The 26,375-nt window shown below is 39.4% G+C and overlaps 1 protein-coding gene across 1 annotated transcript in view; it reads right to left on the reverse strand.

The window, feature by feature from the left end:
* LOC115058673 (pyruvate carboxylase, mitochondrial) overlaps positions 1-26,375 on the reverse strand; it is a 231,405-nt gene that overhangs the window by 40,671 nt on the left and 164,359 nt on the right. The window contains exons 13-15 of the mRNA XM_029526110.1: positions 12,515-12,659; positions 11,331-11,420; positions 5,141-5,362 (exon numbers count right to left, since the gene is read on the reverse strand). Of these exons, the coding sequence (XP_029381970.1) occupies positions 5,141-5,362; positions 11,331-11,420; positions 12,515-12,659 (457 nt within the window). The remainder of the gene's footprint in view (positions 1-5,140; positions 5,363-11,330; positions 11,421-12,514; positions 12,660-26,375) is intronic.

The raw sequence follows: 26,375 nt of genomic DNA on the forward strand, positions 1-26,375 counted from the left end.
GAGAAATTCATCAGGGACAGCAAAATTTGCTCCAACAATTTGATAATATGAATTAAGAATGGCAGCGGGTCCCTCATGCAGGACATTAGACAAGTGCACTGTTGTTGCCTGCTTTTCTGTAAAAATAGTCTGCATCTAAATCAAACAGAGGGATGGAAACAAGCCTTTTATGCCCACAACTTCCAGCAATGAATCCAACCAGCTGTTTAATGATGAATGACAGATGAGAGAAAAAATACTTATTTTGGATGAAACTATCTCCTACAATAGGTGTAGAGGGAATATGTGGGCCTGTTACATCTTCTGTTAGTATGTTAGGTAAATGTGGTGAAATTAAGGTTCTGTGACGTTAATATCTACCCCATGCCCATAAAGAAGTGCTAATGGTGAATAAATAAAGATCCATTTCTATGATTTTAATTGTTGAATTACATAAGAACATACACAGCAGTTATCCGCATTGCACCTGATCCATTTTTATGGTCGTCTGCGACTCCACTGCTTTTCTCTCGATCGGCTGTTTGGTGTTTGTGGAGTCCAAACTTTCATGCCTGCTTGTGTCTACAGTCTTTTTATGTTCGCTATAAGGAATGTGAGCTTTTATCCTGGCAAACATGCAAGACGTGAATACCAACATGACCAAATTTACTAATTCAGAAACTGCAGCTAGCAATCTGATAAATTTGCCATCTATAGAGCCCTATAGATACGTCATCTGACCCAGTTCAGAATACTGTATCTTGTATGGTGTCAGGAGAAACGCTATATCAGGAATGGATTTAATCCTCAAAGGGGTTTCACAGGCCTAATCTCTTCAATGATTCATTCTGCCTTTGAGCAGCTGAAACATGTGAAAGCAATATTCCCTATCTAAGACCCATATATAAAGAAGATTTCTGCATAGGGACAATGTCTCTGGAAACAGTATTGGATCCTCACATGGCCATCTCCCTTTAGTGATTTATTTTGGTTCTAAGTGATTTGAGCACAGCTGGGCATAATATTCTTTATCTCTGATCACTTTGTAATAACAACACATTGTATTGGGACCTTTAAAGAGAGGCATTGTAGTTATCCCTCCCTTTGGTCATTTTGTGATTTATTAGGAACTGATTACAGGTACAGTCACAAGCTGTCACTGTGGGACAATGTGTGCTAGAGTTGAACTTTTTATGACAGCATGGCAGTTTACTTTGTGCTACAATCAATATGAGGGAAAGCAGGGCTGGCATCTGGCAAATCTGCAAACTTTGGACATTAAGCTCTGAGCGAATGAAGGGTATTTAACAGCAAATTGTCTCATATTCACACGTTTTCCTGAGATAGAGTACAAAAGGTTAAAACAGTCTTTTATAAATGAGGCTCTCCAGTGATTTTATAGATGGAGTTTACTCATCCAAAGGAGTGCTGTTACAATTTTATGCTACGACCCAGCTTGTTAGGGGAGAGGGAGGCAACATAAAACCCGCTGTTTCAGGTCAAATGAAGTTATTAATTTTCATGGAGCTTAGCCTTTAGTCAAACGACGATGATGTAAACTAAAATGGAAACAGGGCAGAAGAAAAGATGATTTTTAAAAATGGGAGCTAGAAAAAAATCCACCTAAAAGAAACCAACAACAACAACAACAAAAAAAAAAAACATGCTCATTGCTTAGTGAAAAATGAAAACATTAGGTTTTTATGCAGTTTTTCTGGAGGCTGACCTACACTGTACAGGGCAAAGAGAGTGTGGAAACATTTTAGTCTATCTGCTTAAAGTTAGTGATCAATCACTATTGATGCATGTAAGTGTAGTGTGTGTGTCAGAGGACGTGGTTTCAGATTCTCCTTCAGATATATTCACCAAACTAATAAAATAAAATAAAATCAACATCTACACTATATGCACAAGAATACAGTAAGACTCAAAATCATATCATATTGGAAACTTGAGAAGTCAAATAAAGGTCTCAGGGGGACCTCTCTTTCAGGACTTCATCCTGTCTTTAAGTGTTATAATTAGGAGAAAGTCCCATTCTGTTTCATCTGACTAACCACATTATGCAGGAACTAGGGACACCTCAAGAGGATCCAATAACATATTACATTTCTCTTCAGTGATTCACAAACCCTCTACCACCTTCCTTAACTGAGAAAGACAAATGAAGCTTGTGCTCCTCTGTTCATAATTTCTGCCAATTAGAGAATCATGTCAGGAGGTGCTTAAACTTTTGCAACTCTTGTTTTACATCTGATTTTAATTACTTTGTCTGCTGTCGTTGCATAAAAGGGAGACAGAGTAGCATAGTTGGGCTTTCTATAACTTCTTTATGAAGACAGAAGACTGCTTAAAGGTCAAGAGGTTTATTGATAGAAGATTTCTTACTGCATTTCAAATATTAGCGCATTGTGACAGCATTTAAAACGGAGCCAAATCCACTTTTCTTTTGTCATTTTATCACAGCTGGATTCAATTCATAGACCAGATTATTCCACAGCATTTACTTAGAGCTTTTACTTCAAAAAATGCCCAAATTAAGAATATTAACCATTCTATCAGCTCAGTTGTAAAAAATTATAAATTACACTGAAAATTTGTCAGTTGAAGTCTTAAGAGGTAAAGCAAGGACAATATTACATTTGCTCTTGCTATCAATTTTGGAAAATGAAAGTTCAGTGTTCTGGCTAAAACCTTTTTAAATATATATTCATCAGCAGGGATTCAAGTGGGATTTGATAGGTGGGGGAAATCTTAGATTTGGGACGTGAGGACTGTTGTGATCCACTGAGCACACAGAACTCCACTGAAGAAACAGATATGGCCAGAAAAAAACCCCAAAACAAAACCTTTATGGGTTTTTGGATGGTCGATTGACCCTCTGGGATATATGACACTTTGCACGTGATGCCCAGTCTGACTTGCCAGAGCAGTAGCCCTGCTGTCCATTCTAGAATTACCTTTCTCTGCACCAGCCAAAGTGATTCTACTCCTCGGCTCTTTTATAATCATGTAGACCTGCTGATCATTATAAAAGCCTCATGAATTTACATGTGTGGTATAAGTGGGACATCATTTCTTCTGCAGGGAAGTTAAAAAAAGACCATGACCTTGTGTAATGGTCTGCACAGAGGAACATGTACCCTGTTTTCATGTGTGCTTGTCACTCTTGCTCTTATGTATAATGCTGCTTTCAGGATTTATTTGCTTATTAATCAAAGATGCTAGCACGCCACTCTGAACCATTCTGGCCCACTTTAACTCCTATTACTCACAATTCCTATTGAAAGATTACACAACCTCATGAATTAGTTTGATAATCTTATCCCACTGCTGCTGCTTCTCTCCTCTTTTAACACTTCAATAGGCCAATGGCTTAGGCTTTCAAAAACCATGATATGTCACACTGGGGAGCAGGAAGCAGGAAACCACTACTAAATACTCATCTTTCATATTCCACCATAAAAAGGTCACAAACATGCCCTCTATCAGGTCTTGTAGACTATTTTTGCACAGAATCTGTTCCCACAGAAATGAGGCAGAGAGAACAGAGAAGCTTGACAGAAAACTCAGTTTGTGCCTTTTTAGCTGTCAAACATGTGGACATGTCTGAGTGTTCTTGGAGCTTCCCATTTCCTAAAAGGAGATTTATCACAGTTTTTGAAAGACTAAACCATGGGCCCATCAGACCATGATTAAAGCCAGCGAGGCTGCTGAGTGGTAAGATCAGGTTGTGTGATGCATGATCATAAATGATGGTGAACCTCTGGTAAACACATTTTAATGTAGTGTGGGTTTTGGTGGATTTAGGGCTTCAAATATTAGATAATGAGATTTTAAAAAGAGAAATGTATGCGCCTTAATCAAAGAACTTTTTTCCTCTCAGAGCTGGCTCACACATGAGACATGCAGGGATGAGGAGGCCCTCTGGTATCTATTGAGCAATTTTTATCCAGTGTGAAGGACTAAGTTCACTTCAAGTTTTCACCATCTCCTCAAAGATTTACTTTTAATTTAACTGCTGAAACACAGCTTAGCTAGCTACGTATTGTCTCTCTCCGGTCAGTCTCGTAATAACATCACGATGTACTGGAAGATGGAATGTAAGGTCTACTCAAAGTGCCAGAGTAATGAAATATAATGCTTTTCCTTCTAACTGGGGAGCTGCAATATGCCACCAGGAGGAATCAAATATCATAGCGCGTTTACAGCAATGATGATGTTTCACTAGAGACTCTCACTTGTGTTTAATTTTTTTCCCCACTCTGTTCAACCACTTAATGATCGGCATAGTCATTGAAACAGAACCTTTTTTTTATTTTAGGCTTTTGTTGGTTTGTTCTTACGTTTGCTTCTTTGATCTACTCAAAGCTCTCCAAGTAATAGAAGCACAATTGCACCGAGCAGTTTATAATAATTGAGTGTTACATTAAATAAGAGGTGCACTGGGTACATCTCCTCTACAAATGTGCAAGTCCTAATCGTTCAAGTGTTCAAATGGGAAGACTGAATTCACTCTTTGAAACCAGTTCATAGCCATTGCACTTCACACAGGGACATTATCGAGAAGTGTTGATAATTGTTCTCGTTGCCATCTGTTCAAACATGAGGCACGTATTCTCCCTCGCTGGCCATTTTCAGAGTAATTGCATATTATACAGGGACAGTATTGGACTGTTCATGCCTCAAGAAGTTTCAATAATGTGTAATTTTCTCTATTAATTCCAGAGCAGGTGAAATGTACAATCAGTGTATTGAAGAAACTTGCTGAAGAGTGACTTGTGGGAGATGAAGGAATGAAATATTTTTAGACATTATTTCCACAGTTCAAACAGACCCAAACCCAAGATGTACAATTATTTATCAAGGACATGGATTAAAAAAATAATAATACTCATAAAAAAAAGACCTGATAGGTCATCTATGCAAGTGGGTTATTATGACCTATAGACACATTTTGCAGTTTGGCAACACCTAGTGGCTGCAGCAATGAGGGGAAATTGCATAAATGTTAATAAATGCGAAATATTTAAGATGAAGGTAGGAGATGGTTCATTTTAGCCAGATATACACACCGGGAAGAGGGAGAAACCACAAGATTTGTTATGCATGAAGCTAGTTTGATACAGATTATGATTAAAAATAACACACTTAAACTCACCTCCCCAGTTCTCCAAGCTGAAAAGTTTGCTGAAGTTGTGGCTGACAAATGGTGAGATCTTTTTCAGGTCATGGGTCCGAACCCTGGTTGCCAGGAGAGACTGGTGAGCATCCCTAAATGTGGTATCCATTAGCAACAGCCCTTGATGGGCACGGACAGCCTTGGCAAATCCCTCAGGGCCATCACGCAGCAACACATCACGAAAACCCACTGGGGGCTCGCCTGATAGAGGGGAGGTGGAGAAAAATGAAAACAAAAGACAGTTAATGCTGAGAAGGAAGCCACTGAGGTGATATACTGTAGGAAAATAGGTTTGGGTTAAACATGGGGGAAGGACGTTTGTTAGAAATCAATGTCAGATGCTTGAGAAAAATTCAAAAACAATCATGATCAATCACAGAAAACTGTTGCAGAAAATGAATTGATATGTAGGCATAGACAAACTGTAAATATGGCTTTTATAATAATTATATTCCAACCAGATGCAAAAAAGGGGGATTTTTTTTTTTTTTTATAACTAGACAGGATATGAGAATAGTCTTACATTTATCCAGTCTCGAGAAGTGTATTGATTTTAGACACTGCTGAAGTTTCTGGCCAACATAAACAATGTCCACTATTATAACAAGACACCAGCCGGGCAGGTAAAGCAGTCGCTCTTAAGTTGCACTGATAACAAGTCTTGCAGTTGTCATAACTTCTGCTAATGAGGTGCATGACATTTCCTTTCAGTGTGGCTCCAATATCAGCCTGAAGAAAATTGACTATAAAACAAATACAGGAATATAAGCTAATACATGCAGCTGGTTTATTAAAGACAACCTGATGATTATTGAGAACGGATGGCTGCTGCTGACAGTGATTCATGGGGCCATGGGCTTCTAGAAAACTAAGCAGCTACTGTTTAGTAAAAGCGACCTGGTGTCTGGTTTACAGCAGAAGGTAAAAGGAGTTTAGGATGGCTTTTACTGCACTTTTTAAAATAATACATAGATATTTATATTCTGTTTTAAAAAATGAAGTAAGTCCACGCAGATTACAGTTGAACCACATAGCATGTTTCTAGCGTTTTACATGTTTAAACTTTGTCCATTTAAAACATTCTTCTTTGTACTCCACAAACACTTTTTTGGCATTTTTTTCTATTAATTAGAAAGTGGAAAGGAGATGACATCCCACATAGGCCGTGGAGAGATTTGAACCAGCATTGATATGTGGTACACACTACCAGTTAAGCTTCTGCCACCATCCATCAGACAGATGCAATCATAAAAGGGTTGCCAATGACAAAGACAGATATATCCTTTGGAAAATGCTTGTATTTCGTTTAGTGCGAGTCCAGTCTGTAGCTACTGAGATAGTGTCTGACACTGCCATCCATGGAACCGTAGTTATACAGTGGCTAGAAATAAGATATGAGTAATGCAAGCTAACAGATGAACTTTAAATTTAAAGGTAAATCACAAGGTGCAAGAGCCAATATAAGATTGTCTCTGAAACCTTGATGTTCCAGTCCCTGGGGATCCCTAGGGTGAAGATTGCCGGACATATTAACGTTCAATGAATGTTTCTGGTTAAGCTTCAAGGCTGTCATATACAGTAAAGTGTACCCTCACTACTAAAAGTCACACTTAGGAACAAAAATAAATTCTACACAATCCCCAAGACAAATACTGGCATTTTCAGCTGTTTTTCAGTTTATTACAGCTGAGTGGTCCTCAAAACAAACAAATTAAACATTGCAAAAAGCTTGCTCTGTGTATTTTGCTACAACCGGCCCTCAATGCAAATGCTTCTATCTTTCCTCTCTCCACTTCCCAAAACACAAACGGCATTGTGGAGGCATTAAAATATCGGAAACAGAATGGGGATCTATTTTTGCTGCAAACAATCAATTAATTAGACTAGTTAACAATCTGGTGCTATCTTCCTGCTTAGCAGGCCCCCAGACCTTCATCCCAATCTTTCTTTTCCTCTAAAGCTCTCCCTCTCTCTTTCTGCAAAGTGGAATATTTACTCTCTGCCTTTTATTGTTGTACCTCATCCCTGAAAACATCTGATCTCTCGTAAAATATTCTTTGAGACAACCATGAAGAAAGTGAACTCTACACACACACACACCCACGCAGTTGCAGATACATTTGTCCACACATGTAAACGCAGACACAAAAAACAAGCTCACTGAAGCAGGCTAGATTTACACTCGGTCACTCTTCGATTTCTCACACTCATGCAGCCTTACAAACTCGCTTTCTAAGTTTTCACCACTCGTCAGGAAACATACCTCAGCACAATGGGGAAAAATGGGGGTATCTGCAGCTGTGTATTAGCTACAGTGTTCTATGTATGTAGCAGTTTCCCCAAGAAAAATAGTCAAAAAGTAGTAAAGGGATACTTGTCCCATGCTGTCATTGTGCTTGGCAACTGACTTGTTTACACACAAACCCAACCTTTTGCAATGATTGTACAGCTCACTCCCACTCCTTAGATTCTTTGCCCCAAATTCAGTTCTTTCCTCTGTGCTGATGTAGATTTCCACCCCTCTCATTGAGATTCCTTACCTGTCTAACTCTTTTCTCACATTGCAGTTCTCCTCCCAAAGCCCCACAATACCAGCTGATATAAATAGATAGAGTGAGCGACTGCGCTCAAAAGCGCTCCTTTATTTGCAGTTTGTGTAGGAGACAATCTCAGAGTAATAACAGCTTGCTTTGTTACCGTTACTGTTAATGCATTGTATTTGTGCTAAGGATCCTGATGGGACAGGCCCTGAACGCTTTATTTAAAGAAAGGAGTGCTGAAGTTATACAGCTCTGGAAAAAATGAAGACCACTGGAAATGATTCAGAAATCAGCATCTCTACATACACTACCAGTCAGAAGGTTTGACAGGAAAGTGTGTCCAAACTCTTATGTATGCCACAGTCATTCCATTCCAAATGTCTGCTGAATTCCAACAGAAGCACACCTGATTTTGCCTAATAAGGTAATGATGAGGTGATCACCTGAACCAAATCTTTTGTTATCATCACATCAAGTCACCTACAAAATTCTGCAACCTTTTCATGGCCAGCCCACTCTCCAGACCTGAACTTCATTGAAAACCTCTGGAATGTGATCAAGAGGAAGACAGATGTTTCCCAGCAAATAAAGCTGAGCTGCTTGAATTCTTACACCAGCAATGGCATAAAGTCACCCAACAGCAATGTGAAAGACTGGTGGAGAGCATGCCCAGACATGAAAGCTTGCAAATTGGGGTTATTCCACCAAATATTGATTTCTGAACACTTCCGAACACTTCCTGCATTATTTGAGGTCTGAAAAAACGCTTTATTTAAAAAAAGGATCTTTTTGGTATTTTCATTTTCTGCTTTAAGTGACAATATTTGTATTTGGAATTTGGGAGTAATGTCATTAGTTCATTAGTTCATTTTACTCAAACATATACCAATAACTAGCAAAATCAGAGAAACTAATAATTGAAGTTGAAAGCTGGTGGATGTGTTACACTGACAAATAAGCCAAAGATTCAGCTTGTTGTTTCCTATGGCACCAACTGCATCCCTTTATGGTTTGCTTCTAAGAATACATGCTGAAATAGACCCTTTTCAGTAACTATAGACTGGTAGTACTGCTCAGTGGCAGTGCTGTTCATTTCTCCTTCCTATAGCTGGATGGGAGGTGTGAAACCGAAAGAACAAAGAAATAAGTTACTTTTCTGTACACACTCTGGAAAACAAGCGTCTTCAAGTGCCAAAAAGTCATATATAAACTTTTATGAAGCTACCTGAAAATGAGTTTCGGACCTAAAGGTAAAGACCAAAAAGTAGAGAAAGTAAAAATTAATACAAAACAATGCAAACTTTTCTGTTTGAAGAAGGCTAATGGAGACATCTAAAACAGACAGAAAGAGAAAAGTCCTTGTGTGTTTATTTTGTGAATACAGTTTTTCAGATGTGTGCAAAAAGGTTGTGCAAAGATGTCCCTTGTTTTACCAGCCAGTCTTCTACCTTTTAATCCCAAGAATGAAAAAAAAAAAAAAAAACAGTCACGACCAGGAGAGGGAAAGTAGTCTGTCATTTTTATTAGTCGTTCCTCCCAAAGCTAGCTCTGAGGCATCTGGTGATTAACCTCTAGATGTCCTCCATTAAATAAATCCAGACAATAATTGGAACAAGGTGTACTTATACACCATCGATGAACCACAAGGCATCACCCTTCAGAGGGAACATTTCAGCCTACAAATCCTAATTAGAAAATAATGGCCTTTGAGTGCTTAACAGGTTCTATCAGGACATCCTCGCTCCGTCTTTGAGGAATCATTTTCCACCTTTCTTTCCTTGGCAAGGAGGGATCTCCTCAAATATGTACTTTCTTTTAATTCTTCTTCTTTCTCCTCATCCCTAGATGTGCTGTTTTTAGACATTGATAACGTCACCTTGATCTTTGCTCTTCTCTTGTCAGTGGCGTACATGCATCCCCTCTGTACATCAATCATTTGTCCAACCATACCTCCCTCACTCACCGCCACTTTGTCTGCCTGACCGTTTTCTTACATACAGGGATTATATACTGCCCAAACCCTCCATGTTCTCCTTTAATAACCTCTTTCGCCCTCCATGTCCCCGTCCCTTCCTCCATCCATCCCTCCGCATAGTGTGATAATACAGGCCTAATCCCTCTCTTCTCTCAATCCTGCCATTGAATGAAAGAAAGGATATAAGCACATTACAAATCTCATTACTAGGCTTTAGGTATCCCTCTGCGCGTGCCTGCACAGCATACAACTACCTTATCAGAATCTTACTGTAGGTAAGTGGGGGTATGTACACAAAGGATGTCTGTCTGTAGAGTAGTTTCCCAATTTATGCATATAATTGTTTGATTTTCAAGAGTACATGCATGTGTGTTTCTGTCTCCCCATGACAGGACGAGCAGCCAGTGATAGTTTTCAAGATTTGCATAAGTAGACAAGTGTTGAGTAAGCAGAGGCAAACACGATGGCAGGCAGATGTTCACAAATTCTGCAAATTATTCTGTCCTATTCTTCTCTATTCTGTTCCACTATGCACACTTTCTAGGCGTCAGATTTGATTAGCTATGCCTGATTATGATTCATATTATTCACATTATTTTGTTATAAATGAATGTTTAACAGGAATGCTGTGGTATGTGCTGAGGCTTAACAGGATGCTAATAAACATGTCAGATTGATACAGATGACTATTTTCTTGCTGTCAAAGGGAGCAGCTGCATAAATTCATGCCAGTTTGCAGCCATAACACAAATAAAGTTAGAGGCATAAAAAGAAAAGACAAAAAGTGCATCTTGCAAAAAAGACAAAACAAACAAAAAAAAAAACCCCATAGAGACAGGTTGTGACATCAAGTGAAAGAAATCATCCCTTTCTTCTTTTTTCTATTTTTTAATGCACTTATAAACATAATTAGGACTAAAACTAAACACATCGTCATTATTAAAAAAAATATATATATTTCATCAATGTTCCACTCCAATGTTAGACTTTTAAAAATTCATTGAGATCAGTACCTAGAGAAAAACTCCAGAGAGCCTAAGTGGCACAATGAGTTTATAAAAGAGCTCAGCTTGGCCATTGGCCTTTCCTGTGATACTCTAGGGGTGCCAGTGCAGAGCAGGGTGAGGAATAAAGAAATTCTGCCTTCACAAACAATGAGCTGCGCCCTCTTACTGCTGTACTCACAGCTCAGCAGAGCACTCTGGGCCAGAACCCTTTTCCTCCCCGAGAGCTAAACTGAGCCATTTAGGAAGGCTTTTCCCGCCTACAGCTATCAGACTGTTCGACAGCCCATTTGTCATTCAGTGGGCGCTTTTATCCAAAGTGCCCTACGGATCCACAAGTGTTTACATTTTTAGCATCCCTGCCCCTGGGGAAATGAAACCCCTAACCCCCCAGTAGCAGTGGCTTGCTAAGTTAGTTCAAATGTAATAAATGCAATAGGAATGATACATTGTCACATTATGGTTCTGTAACAGTTCAATAACAATTTATATCGACTGCATGCCCCCCCTTTATTCTTTTTTTTTTTTTTCTTTGCTTTGTTCAGTTGCTGGCCTTATTGAAAATGGATACACGTTTTTAGGGTCAGCAGAGTAATGGATGATGGATAGATATGTGGTATGGTTGGCTGATTTGCTTTTGGTTGACTTACCCATGGTGACAGAGGGGATGACAGGATCTGTGGAGGACGGCTTAGCCTTGACTGGAATGGGTGTGGTTGGTCCATTCACCATCACATGACCTACACATAGGAATACAAATGAGATGCAGTCCTTTATCACATTTAAATAAAATGACTAATATAAAAGAAAAAAAGGACCAATAGAAAAAGGCAGCCGTTGGGCTCTAAAGGATTATAGTCAAATGTTTATCGGTCTGCATTGTTTATTAATTCAACAAAGATCTTCTCTCTTTTCTCTTATCCATCATGGATGACCCCAACCACCCCCTCCACCATCTCCTGCAAGGACAGCAGATCATGTTCATCCGCCATCAAGTTGTACAATAATTCTCTGGTCACCCACATTTGATGTTCAAAGCACTGCAAGAACCGCCTATATATATCATTGGTAGAAGCATCCATATACATGTATGCACATATGGTTTTAGCTTTTTGTTTAAATTCTACTTGGTGCACCTTCTTCATAATATTTCGTTTTCTTATATCAGCTCTAAATTGTGTATGTGTGATCTTTGCATACCGTGTATGTACATAGTTCCACATATACATACCGGTCCGCTTATGTCTATATTTCGCACTTTTTGTAGGCTATTCTTTTGTTCTTCCTTCTACTTTGCTTATTTGTTAATGCTGCTTTAACAAAAGAATTTCCCTGTGGATAAAATAAAGTATCTATCTGTGTTCAATAAACAAATTCCGCTTTCTGTCTCTGTAGCGGTCCACTGTCAGCTGCCTCAGCCTGCAGTCAAAAAACCCTGGTTTAAATTTTGAGGTCATATGCAAACTAGCGGAGGGCCTTTGTTACCCTTAGGTCACAAATATCTGGCATTTTGAGAAGACCCATGGTGCACTTTATCGTTGCCCTCGTTGAAATCAGTATGATCAGCTCAGTTCTAACATGGAAAGCGCTACAGAAAAAAATCGTGATAGATGAGTGGTTGCTTAGCTATTAACCTTGTAATCACTGCTTTTTATATGACTGGATTAGTCGTGAAATGTAATATTTGAAAGCTGCAACAGACTGATCAGAAGGAGACGCTGGAACACAGCTATAGTGTCAGTGTTTGATCTATGATATGGCAAAACTATTCATCACATTCTGGCTAGATATCTTGCAGTGTGAATTCAGTGCTTTGTGTTGTTCACAGACTGACCCAGGTAGTGCAGCAGCTTCTGGGCTCGGTTCTGAGTGGGTTTGAGGTTGAAGAGTTCCTGGTTCTCGTCAATGAACTGGGTGTCCACGGTGGAGTGAAGGAACTGGTGGTTGGACAGTACATTCTGGAGGAATGGGATGTTGGTCTACAGGGACAGACAGACAGAGAAGCTTCTTTAATGAGCATTTTCCACTGAGTGTCTATGAATTAGTCTTGCACAAAGTAAGAGGAGATATTTTGTACAGAGAAGCAGCAGAGTCATGGAAGCAATTTCTCTGCTCAAGTCCTGCTCTGCAAATTAATCACTTGATACAAAAGACTGCAGTTCTCTTTAAAACAGAATCTAGCTTACGAGCTCTGGGTTAAAAACAATATTACACACTGGTAAACACACAAATAGTGGCATCATGCAAACCACATTCAAATTACAGAGCACACTGATCACTGGGAAATGTCAGTTGCAATACGCACAAACAGACACACACAAGCGCACACACCGAGCAGAGGGAGAAAGTCAACTGTTGAAAGTAATTACATTCCAGTTCTATTTTGCTGTTGTTTGTTTTCTCAAAAGTGTTATCACACAAATAAAGCGCTCTAAATTAACGAAGAGGGAGAATGGATATGAGAGAAGAAAAGAAAGATGTAATTGTTTAAGTTAATTTCAGTACTTGATTTGTTGTTTCTTTTTTTCCCCACTCTTGTAAGCCTGTCTTTACAACACGGGGAGATGGCTTTGAATGCTTGTACGAAGCCGAGAAAGCGAAAAGGGGGGCAAAAGAAAAGGGAGATTGACAGGAGATAGAATGGGAGAGGGGGAGTATGAGTTGGTGGGATGGAATATAAATATGTTAATATTTTCTTGGAGCGGATTCAGTGAAGTTTAGCTCTGTTCAATGTCCCCAAGAGAGCGTGAAAGAATGTAAATGATTTCTTTAAGTTGACCAAAAATGTCTTTGTATGAGGTTGAAAATGTCAGTTTTATTTTTAAGTGGCATTTGAAAGGAGTAGCCCTTCCACTCATGAACCGGCCGATGAGTGACCCTTATTCAACAACAAACAAAGACACAGACAATCAACTCAAAACCAAGAGGGATACCAAGTCCCTAAGAACCTCCCAGTTGTAATGCAGCTTCCTCGAAACCCAAAACTGCACAACTTCCCCTTCATAATCTATGAATATTGTACATAAATAGTAGCTCGCATTAGTATACAGATACAAAATGGCCATTATTGTTTGCACACACCAAACAGAGCCCATGGACGGACAGAATTTACAGCCATAATATGAGCATTTAGCCGACAGTCAAACCCGGTGTGCCTTGAAATAATAGCTGCTCACTCAGGAATCCCATAATTGGGAGAAGGGAGTCAAGTGATAAACAAACCACACAGACACACACTTCATTACCACATAACACAACAGAGGGAGAGGGGGGGGGGGGGGGGCGAGGTGCAGCAGGGAGATCGATTTGGTCAAGCAAATAAAGTACATGCTGGTCATTCCATTACAGACCAAATCAGAGGGGGAACTGAAGGAGAATGTGAGCAAGTCATTTACATTTAAGTTTCTTCTGAAGATCAGAGAAAAGAGAAATTCAAAGAGAACAAAGATGACAGCAAAATATATTATTTATATATATTTCAAATGACAGAGAAAAAGCCCAGAAAGGGTGCATTGCAGCAGACGAGCATCATCAGTTTTGCCAATGAATAAAACCAAGCAAGCACAATTAATAGTGAGTAAATGAAACAGAGACTGCTGCTTCATATGTGACCGTGAGGATTTCATTTTCTGAGGTACATGTGTACATACACAGAGTGGCACTACAGTGTATTCTCTGATCTGTGCTGCATGGAGGAAAGCTGGAGAAGAGAAAGAGAAGGGATCTGAGGGATGCACTGCATTGCCAAGCCCTGGGCTACAAGCTGTGGTCTAAAACAAAAGAGAATTTCTGCCGAGTGCTGCGGCTGCAATAAGACTTGAAACCTGTGAACATCACCTCCTCTTCCATTTATAGCATCAGCCAACACGACTGTGTTAAAGTATATCCTACTGCCTAACATAAAAGCCTCAGGCAGGGAAATAAACAGCCATGTGAAATCTTAATATAGTTGTCGTGCTAGAAGATCAATACCACATAGAGTACCAACATATTTGCACCATAACTATGAAGCTGCTGGTTAGCTATCTAATGACAGCACATAAGCCTGTGCTTAAAAATATTGATGCATGAGGCCAGTAGATCGCTTTCATCGATTGTATTAGGTCAACAGCACCACCTGAGACAGGGTTAATTATTTCATTTGCATTCCAGATTCAAGTCTGAAAAAGAAGCCAAATGAGCCAACAACAAAAAATAAATATCAAAGAGGAGAGAGTAGGAGAGAAAGGAAAGGTTTTGATTTGTATTTGCTGAGTTTCTTATTTATTTTTCCCTTTAAACTGGGCTGTAGGGCATTTTCTTTCACCTGCACAAATTTGGTATTTTCCTTCACACTTTCCATGTTTGATGACATGCTAAACTATAATTTATGGGCCTGAATGATCTTATTTAATAAAAGTAAAAAAAAAAAAAAAAAAAAAAAGCAAGTGAAGCATTTAAATAAAATAAAAATGTGGAGAGATGCGACCGGAAACAAATAGAAGCAGCTGTTATTAATCAAAGAAATAATTGAGAGGGAAGATGGAGACAATTAACAAATGAAGGTTTGTCCTTTTCCTCTCCGCTGTACCAGATCAATGTGTTCATTATCAGACTGCTCTGTATGCCTGTGGCAACAACACATACTAACACAGTTACAGAGCCCCCACCCTGCTCTGCCACGTGTCCGCACACTGTAAAGTGGACAGCACGCATATACACCCGCCACTTTGCATCTCTTCACAAATGTCTTAGTCTTCATCCTGGTCTCTGACAAACACACTTGACGGGGGCCCTTGGCTGATTTGGCCACCCTGTTACAAAGCTATGTGCACAGCATGCAAAAGACAGACACACACACAAACACACACCCTTTCTTCCCAGAGATGATTGTAGCTCAAGCTTCCAAATGCTGCACAGTGCTTACACAAATGCAAACACCTTTGAGTACTGCGATAGTCTTAGCGGGAAAGTAAACATGTCTAAAATGTGAATTAATGCTCTCTCTGGCTTTGACTTACATGCACCCACACTTTCTATAATAGCCAGCAATTGAACTTGCACACACGGCTCAGCATCTGAACACGCCGCCTCTTTTTTGGTGCAAACTAAACGGAGCAACAAAATGACATCTGGTCGTGTCACTCCTCACTTTTATTCTCACAGCGCTCAGTTTATCACCAGGAAAGTCTGTTTTATTGCTTCTCTGCTCACAGCTGCTCGTCATCGCTCTTCTTGCAATCAAGTTTTCTGGTGATTGTTAAGACAACATAGAGAAGTAAGTATTGATATTCCAGGCTGTTGACTCGACAGCAGACACAAATCAGCTGAACACACCACCACAGTTGCAACATCTCTGTTGCAGGGTATTTGTTGGTTTCATGAAGCTGGAGGTATTTTGTCTGACTTTATTGCTTTCTTAAGTTACATTTAAGGGAAAAAAAAACTCAAATAATTGCTCATTAGCAATTTGCTGAATTGGAATCATTAATACACGAGACTGTTCCACTTTAGTGGAAGATGTCATCCAACGTTAGAACCTTATATAGAATTTAAAGGTGACATTAACATGCAGTCTGAATATGTCAGGGAAAGGAAAAAACATCACCTGCTAGTTCTCATCGTCTTCAGTCTGTCTGTACAAGGAGTGGGTGTCATTTTTCATTACGCAAAGCAGGTGAGGCAGTGGTGTGATGACCACGAAAAGAAAAACAAAACAAACAGATGTTATGATTGATATGTTATGTCATTGAGGATGGTGAGATTTTTGTGGGTACCATACAAGCATTTTTCCAAACAAGTGGAGAATATGATTTGTAGGCTTTTATGCAGCACTACAATGATTCCTGACTGTACGTTTAGACACATTTTACCTTTTAGCTCCTGAATTTTGGTTGCTGCACATATTGTAATTCTAATAGCATTCGTTTGAGACATTTCAACGCGCAGTTGTAATATCAAGGCAACAAAAAACAACTCTACAGCCTGTCCACATATCAAAATATGTTAAAAATAAACAGGAGAATGTGACCTGAAGCTCAACAATTCTGAAGAGACACATGATTGTGGAAAAGTGACAGTACAAACAATTAGAAAAGGATGTCACCCTGCTCCTGCACTCCATGCAGTGGCTGACATTAGGTTTGAAATCCTGATACCGGCTTAGAAAGCTGAGAACATGCTCTGTGAAATCCTGTGTTGAGGCAGGGTATCTGATCTACAGCTCAGCTGTATCCACCAGCACCCAAAGGTCCCTTGTAAACAAGGATGTTCTGTTCTCTCTGATGGTAGAGTTCAGGCCCCACGGCAGCTTTTACCACCTTCAAACAGAGAAAGCCGACCAACCTCTTCAAAAAGCATGTGGACCGATAACAGTTTGGTCTGAAAATATTGCGCTGCTTGCCATTTTATAATAATTTTTAAATAATCACCACAGAATGCCAACACACACACACGATATTGTTTGTTTGCTTTGTCTGTTTCCATTTTGTGCATTTCTGGAGACAAATGCCGAGTCGCTCTGCGTAAATCAGGCTACGAAAGCAGTATGCAGGGCAGTGCAGGTGCAGATTTTTGAAAAATGTTGAACTGTCCTCATCATTGCACATAAATTGACAACACACGCACGCACACCTGATGTCTGTCTTCCGCCAACACAAACACTGCCTCCCTCTGTCACACACAGCCTCCATGCTCCCTCTATGATTAGGAGTTGAATAGAGGAGCTGTCAGGTCATTTGTCTTTTTCTCCTCTACACCTTCCCTCCCCGATCTCCATCCGTCACGCCTTAACCACTGGCCTGGACACAAACAAGATCAACACAACCAGCCTGAGGAGTGAATGCACATGCACTCACCCTGATATTTTGGGGACCTTTCACATTCCCATCAGTTCCAGATTTACTCAAACAGGCCAGACATACCCAAAGTAACCACACACACACCTGTCTTTTACTACTACCCAAAGACAGGAAAAGCAAAATCAAGCTAATATTTCTTGAGCTTAAGTCCAGGAAGACACTCTCTCAAAGAGCAACACGTTGCAGACAAATGACCATAAGTATGAAATCATGTTCATGGACACACAGATGTCATGTTGCTGAGATTTTTGGCTGATAATGACTTTCCCATAGTCCGGTAATTAGTGCGTTAGAAGGACAGCGGGCCAATGTGTTTATCACTTATCTTAGCATCCTGATCAGTGTGCAACTCATCTGTGTGTCCAGAGAAAGAGTGAGCAGCACTAATGAAACTATTTTGTCTTCAAGGGGAACGGCTGTGACATTGCTTCCTCTGCTTCTTCTTACACTCTAAAGGCCTTAATTCTCCACTCAGTTTCACTGCCCTTTAATTCCCTCTTTATTTCTTACTCCTACCCCTTTCCTTTAAAGTAACCCCTGACTTTTCACCATGCCAGCCATCTTTTCCAACGTTCCACTGGGCTTTACAGCCATTAAATACACCTATGAGCATGTTTCCCCTGCCAAATGTGGATCTCTCGCTTTCTCTCATACACACACTCCTAACACCTATCTTAAGTAAAAAACAAAAAACAAAAGTGAAATCTTGACATTTGCCATGAGGGTTTTATCTCAGTGAAATAAGAAATTATACTGGCGGTCTTTCCAGCAGTAACTCCTGTAACCACGCTGTTGCAGAGAGATTCTCACCCACCAATTTCTGTGACCAGAACTATTTTCAATTTTTACAGCTCACAGGGAGTGAGGACCGAATCTGAATGAATAAACTGATGAAGCCTATCTTTTTCAGGGAAGACAGTCATGCAGCTGAGATATTATTAAATTGAGGTCATGTAAATCCAGCTAGGATTTCTTCCTCACTTTGGAAAGACTTAACGAAACAGTTCAAAAGAAAGAAAATGAGGAACAATGTTTATATGTTGAGACATGTAACTCAGTAATAGAACATTCTCATTACATCGTGTTTGAGTGGCCTGTGCACGAGGTGGGAATGGCTATGGTGCTGAACCTACCAAACATTCTGGACAAAGTATGCCTCGGGGATTGCAACAGTTATTGTACTGTTACATGATATCCCTAGCATACATACATAGGGTTCAACAAAAGTACAACAGTTTAGATTCAAGGCATGAAGTCGCTCCCAGAGAGAACAGGTTATATGCTCAACTCTGTGCTCAATCCCTCTCTGAGAATTATTTTAGTTTTAAAGCACCAGCTGATTCCCTCTCTGATTCTCTATTTAAGAAGCAAATGCTTTGCAAGCTACAAAAATATATTGTTTTGAGTCAAAAGCACTGACGGTTTCTCTCTAGTTCTTTGAACTCTCACTATAGCTTTAACCACGTACATGTCAATCCCCGCTGACGGATGGGGGCTGCTGAAGTTCACTCTCACTCTTCTCCAGGGAGACTGTAGATAATTATTAGATAAACTAAGAAGATGAGATGATGAGACAGGGTAAGGGAAGGATGCAACAGAAATACATTTTTCTGCTCAAGGCTCTGCTTGTCATTTAGTGAACACAACTGCTTGATTCTCAAAATAATCAGAGAGTTCTTCCACCGGGGTCATTAGCAATATGTTTGTGTTTTCTTTAAACACTGTGACTCACACTCATTTGGCATCAACAAATGGGTGTTGAACTGGCTAAAACAAGTCTTTTTCAGATGCTTTCAGGGACCCAGAGACACAGGCTGATTAAAACAGACTGTTACTCAGTGGTATTTTGGGAATCCTTAAGCAATAGGCTTGTGACGCATTAAACGGCTCGTGATGTACTTCAAACGCACAGAGTGTGTCGTCTCAGACTCCGTTAGCAGGTGTTTGGGCTCCTGTGGTAATTATACTTGAACTTGTGAATGATCAGCTCACTCTTAATTATGCTGCAAAGCTTTATGCTTGTCAGTACTGAGACTACAGTTTAGACATCACATGTTGTTATGTATTTAGACTACAAAGAATATCATTTTTTTTCAATGCAGATGTATATCCTTAGTTGTTGAGATTACATTTGTGAAAATCATCCAGGTCAATACTTTCCAAGGAGAGTTCAACAGAGGGTGACAGGAAAGAAAATCTGAACTCCTTCTTGAACTTTGGACTGCAGTGTTCTCACCAGATGCAGCGATAAGCCAGAAATGGAAAACCAGATAAGCAGATAAGTCTTAGACCGTGATTTTTTATTTGTTTTAATGGCAGTTCTTTTGGTCGATTGTTACTCATGTCAGTAAACACTTGCTGACCTGTCAGAAGTGTGATTGATTTTTTGTTTTAGAGTTGATATGTAATTTCAGATTTCCTCTATTGCCAACTCAGCAGCAGTTTTCATTGATGTGCTATGAATGTTAATCAACCAGCACAAGCTGTTGCTGTATTCATAATGAATAAACTCACAGTATGCCACCAAGGATTTATCTAAACTTTTTAGTTTTTAGTTTAGGAATGAAACAGGGAATTTAGTCTTGCTTTGAAATCACAGTGTTTAGAGATGAAGGGTTAGATAACTACTAAATCATTTGAGTCCCTGTTGATTATATCAAAGTTAAATCACCCCTTATTTCTTAGGACACTAAAAGCAATGGGAATTCTATGTGACAGCGAATAAAACCATGACCCATGGGATTTTAGCCAGAAGGGTTACTTTGATCCCCTTCAGGTTCACACTGAACCTATAGCATTACAATTTAATATCAGACTGCTGCCCATGATGTCATATCACCTTTACGTTCCCTTTTAAAACATCATGTGCCATTCAATTGCTACGGCTCATTTTGGATCCTCAGTCCTAGTTTATAGAGATCCTGAGGCCATGGTATTTCTAGAGTATCATGTGGAAGCAGGGTAGTTTTATGTATGAGGCCACTGTTTATTTGGTTCAAATAGTCTCAGAAGCAGCAGTGAAATAAAAGAAAAAACAATTGAGCAGCAAAAAAAAAAAAAAAGGCAGCACAACAGAGAAGAGCATATAAAGCCTAAAAGTGCAGTGCATAAAATGGTGCAGTATTAAAAAAGCTGAAAGAATCTAGGAAAAATTAGAGTGCTGGAGGTCTGAGCGCTCTTCAGTTTCAAGCCCCGTAGAGATACAGTTACAGTCATGTGATATATCCCTCAGTACACATTTTCATGTCAGGTTACACAAAGTGTCAGCACTGCAAGTAAAACATGCTTTCCAACTGTAGGACAGGCCCTAAAATAAAGGGGTGGGTTGTTAACAATTACATAGGAAATGAATTCCTGCTTCAGTATCATAACAGCAAGACAAGTGCAACAATAAATTAGATGAATGTATTTTGTATTATTGGTTAACACTTACAAAGCCACTGTAGCTACAACAGAAAAGTAAGAAAGATAATTACTAATAGGTTAGTATTTTTTCAGGAAACACTTACCTATTCATTTAATTTTTATTTCAAAATGAAGTCCAAATTCTGTGTTCAAACAAAAACAGCCAACATATATGCTCTAAAAAGCGCTTGCTAAACAGGATTCAGTGCGCTCCACATTTATTACAAATCAAAGTAAAGCACAGCCCCTCTCCCTCATTGCATCTGTATGTTAGTGAGGAATATAATCCACGCTTTCTATTTACCATCGTTATAATGACTTGAGTCTCGACATACTACTCTGTCAAAGTAATGCATCTCATCTAATGGGCTCTCTGCATTGATGACCTCGGTCAGTAGTGAAATGGTGATTCATCCATTTAGCTACACTAATAAATATTGAACAAACAGAGCTGGACTTCTACTTGGAGAGCAAACCGAAAGAGTGTTGAATCAATCAAGGGGATATTAAAATTTTCCTCCCTTCTATGCCTCAGCATGATGCTTTTAATGCTGAAACACACATAGACCCTACTTTCAGTGACTATGGGGGCCCAGAACACAACATGACGAACAGCTTCATCTAATTTACAGAATGCACGATTTAACTGTCTGGATTTTCTAAGCACATAACACCATGCATTATTTATCTGAATATTTTCACAGTCATATCATGGTTGCCTGTGATCTGTGATTTTCTAGTCAGTGTTTACAGGTTTTCAGATTGAGTTTCTTTCATGCTCTTTTCTCAGGGCTCATGTTCCTCCTCCTGCGACTCTGTGTATAATCTTTATTCTACTTGGGTATTATTTTTTTGGGAAACCTATGACTTTTACTCCAATACATTTGAAAAATATTGTACTTCTAACGCCACTATATTTCTATGAAGGGTCTTCTTACTCATTTCTGAAGTATAGCTTTACAATGTGTAGATGACTTTTCTTTTCTAGAGTGCAATCTGCTGACCAAGAATGGTTTGTGAGGGGTTCAATATCCCGTTTAATAACCTTTTGCCCCAATTTAAAGTTCAGGTTCTTTAAATTCATTGTTGCGACAGCACAACAGTGAATTGACATTAAATGAAAATATACTTCCTATACTTAGATGTGGAAAGGCAAAAGCAAGCACAAGTACTTGAATCTAAATAAAAATTTGACAATGTTCACTCGGGTTGGAATGTGTATGACCAGGAGAATCTATACCACTGATAGTTAACATGACACAGTCTATACAACTCATTTTTGCTGACCGCAGCTGGAATACCTTTAAAAGCCTTAACAGCAGGTGAAAGCATGGCTCTGCTTCATTTAGCTGTGCCAATAAGCCATGCCAGCGAGCCAGCTTGAGAAACACTAGGGCTGAGGCACTGGTAAACCTAAAGTGAATGAAGCTATTTATTAATGCTATTAGTTACACCTGCATAATAACAACTCAATGGCCTACTGTGAGAAAGGCCTATTAGCACTATTAACTTGCACACAGAATAATCCAATTAAAATCTGACTGCAGCCGTAATATGGCTGAGGTGGAGCCAATGAGAATGAAATATTCTGATTCTGTTAGAATAAACAATCTCAGTAACATTAGTGCACTTTCAGTTGCGTAATTTAAAGTCAGGTGTGTTTGTTGTAACTATAACATTTCAGGACTTATATATAAATATTTTGTGGCACATGGTATTCTAACTGCTTCTTAAACATGCCAAAGATCTCAGCCGAGTTTGACTTTGTTCTTTAAGCGGATTGTCTCAATGCACACTCTCAAAGCAACAATCACACTTTGTGCGTAATTGTATGCACTGCAGCACAAAAGCAAATATAGCAATGGAACAATAGAGTATGCAAGCGAAAAGTCATTGGAGTGTTTTTTTTTTTACTGATTATTAGTTTAGCCCTGATAAATAGGAGTTCAGTCTGAATTTATCAATATTCCCTCTGTGCTCCACGTACATAAAAAGCCCACTAAGAAGCTTATTTCAGAGGTAAAAAAGAAATAAACAGACACAATCTCATTTGCTGCTGTTTCATCAACAGCTTCCAGGTTTGTGTTCCAACATGCACAACGTTTGATTAGTTGCTTTTTATACATTGTTATTTTCACAGTGAATTCCAGCAGCACAAAAATTATTCATGCACATTGCTCCTGGAAACATTTATTTATTTATTTGCATATTTGATGTTTTGTTTTTTTTTTCCTCCTAACGAAAATATCCCTGAAGTAATTCCTGCCCTGTGTCTTTACATCTGAGCGCACTATACTGGGGGAAGAATAGACAAATGAGGCCAGTAGGTTTTTCCTTGTACTTGGACCGCTGTCCATAGCAGCTAAAATGGTCTTAAGCATTAACTAAGAAAACATTTGGAGAAACTATTAATAATAGCGCAGAAATAAATAAAAAGAAAATGACATGCAAACAGTTCTAAGAGCAAAATTACGGGGTGGAGATGTGTGGCTATTGTATTGCCTTCAATCTAACCCTCAACACCATTTACCCTTGACATCACAGCTAAGCAAGTGTGTTAGTGTGCTTTTTTCATTTAGCCTTGTGAGGGGAGTGTGTTATCCATGTCCTGATTTGTGTGATACCATGGTGTGTTTGTGTGTGCAATCATGCGTTGATGCCAATCTTTAAGCAATTGTGTGTGTTCAGTTTTATGTACTGTGTCATGTTCACTGAAAATAGAATGGGTGAAATACATGTTCTATATGTATCCATGTGTGAAATTTCTGTGTGTGTGGGTGTGCATCAGCGGAAGCCTGACTTGTTTGTGTGCAGATGTACACACTGAAAATTTTGTGTGTTTCAGCGTTGCTCATATTTAGCCACAGTCACAAACTCACTCATTAAAACATGGCTGTGATGTTGAAGGTGGCAGGTGGAGTTTCCTTTTCAGGGAGAGGAAAAAAAAGATATTTTTACGTGCTGTTTTCTAACCAAAATATACAGAATCTGTCCAGCTTTTTTAAATTATGCATAATCTAGATCCATGTTGTCGAGATAGCAGTCTTTGCTGGCAGACCTCCTGAGTTTCTTAGCTCATTAAAGCCACCTGCCGATCAGTGAAATTGTGCGGAACCATTGACAGGACTGTGTCATTAGCCATGCACATGAATGTGTATGTACATCCTCACAAACATGTAGGAGACTAAATGGGGACCCACTCGTCTAAAAACCTACTAGAGAACCAGGCTACCTTTAAATTGCTGACATGGGGCTGAGGGTGTTGGTGTGTTCACAGCATCAGTGTCATATTCACATCCTTGCTGCACACCTGTCCCATCAGAGTCAGCACTGAAATGCAATGATCCTTGTTCCATTTTAATTCTAGTGTGCCAGTGTGTAAAGACAGGTAAGGCAGGTGAGACGTATTAGCATGTTAAAGAAATATGTGACATTCGTGTTAGCATTCAGACTAGTGAGTCACAGAAACACTTGACACAAAATTTTTCCTTTTTGTCAAAACCACCAGCGAGTTGACAAGTGAACCAATTGGCAAAATAAAATAAAAAAAAAAAAAAATTTCTTGGGTCAGTAGGCCGACTCCCCTGCAACTGGTTTCACTTTGAGGGCTAATTTGGCCTGACCCAACCAGAGCAGGTCTGCCCTCCTTCTGATTAAGTGCAGCATTACTGAAAAAGAACTTTAAAAAAAAAAAAAAAATTACTTCCCCTCTCTCAGCCTTCTTCTGAGTTAAGAAGAAAAGACTTACATCACAACTTTACTTGATTGATCTGTAGTTACACAACTGTATAATATCCACAAATCTATGATTTGTTCCTTTCAGATTTTTGGTTGCTTGTAATTTCTCTGATAATAAATTTTATGTTCCGAGCGTGAGCTGCCCTCATTTAAAGGGTGCCTAGTATGTAAACCAACAACTCAGTCAGTAATGAGATTTTCTTCTGACTGGTGAACTCACTTCATCCATCACCCCGCAGTCGGTTGTGTTAGTTTATTTCAGTCAGGAAGGTCACTCTCCCCAATGAGAGGACTGGGTGCCAAACCACTAGAGGTTTGATTAATTGTGAATCAACCAGCCATAAAAGCAGAGTGCTGTAAACGGGATATGATTGGGTGAAATTATATATCAAACTTCTCCTTGCTGGACCTTGCTTCAAGCGAGGTCTGGCTTACTAGGTTAAAAATACACTGGACCACAGTAGGAGAATAATGGAGTGACACCAAAGAGGGAAAATGCAAGGGATAAAAATAAATTAAAGGTAAAAAAAACAGAGATGCAGTAAGTGGAAAGAGAGGGAAATGCTTGCAAAGTAAAAATAAACAGAAGAGGTGGCACATATTGAGAAATATTTATAAGATGGAAGAGGCAGAAATTGACTCTTGGGTAGAAATTGGAAATAAGGTACTACTTCATCCATAACGCTACCAAATCTGTGTATGCTCCCCCCCCCCATCTTTCATATATTCCATTTGCAGTGTGTGTGTGTGTGTGTGTTGACAACATGCAGATAGCGAATGTCAGAAATGGCTTAATTCCAACATCCAATAGCTCTGGTGTTATAGGTTCTGCTTTAGTAATGGGACACACACTGACACAAAAACTTGCACCCAGACGGTTTTCATTAAACGGCTATTTCCAGCAGCTATCTGCGCAGCGGGGAAATCAAGCACCCGACCACCGTTTGAAGTCCTATCAGCTACACTTGTTCCTATCACCATGCTATCACTCCATCCACTCCTCACTTCTATCCCTCACTAACCCCTCTCTTACTCACTTATCTCCCTTACGCCCCCAGAGATCTTTGGCTTCCTCTCTTCTCTTTCCTTGTACATCACCACTTGTGCTCGCTCACTCTTAATCATCCTCCTTTGCTCCCCCTCGCATCTGAGCTTCACCCAGAGTTGCTTGAGGCACTGAGAGCTTCACTTCCCCTTGTCGTACCAGCCAACTTTCATCTCCTCCTCCTCCTCCTCACTTTCTCCTGCCTTCACCACCACCTTCCCAATGCAGCATTGATGGTCAAAGAAATACTAAGAACCTTTGTAAAGTAATAATAGTAATAGTGAAAGAACTTAAAATGCAGAAATTGTTCATTTAAATGTATTTTCTGTGCTTTTTACGCCTTTATTTCAGGAAGACGGAACTGGGAATTGACCTGACCTGGGACTATGACTATGTGACTACATGGTAACTACTTGACCACCTGTGCTGCCAGAAAGTGTTAATTTAAAAAAGTGTATTTCATATAGCTAACTTTTTTATTTGCGGGAACAGAACACTATGTGAAGGCAAGAAGGTACAGAAACAGGCGTGACTGTAGACTATAGTTCTTTTTAATTCACATGATACTTCTGTTACTTTGACCGTTTCAATCTTTTACTACATGAATGCATTTGTGGAAGAACTTTCTGTTCCGTTATCTCATTCTGTACAATTCACTGGATCCTTCC

The sequence above is a fragment of the Echeneis naucrates genome, chromosome 18 (assembly GCF_900963305.1).
Source record: "Echeneis naucrates chromosome 18, fEcheNa1.1, whole genome shotgun sequence".
Classification (NCBI taxonomy): Eukaryota; Metazoa; Chordata; class Actinopteri; order Carangiformes; family Echeneidae; genus Echeneis; species Echeneis naucrates.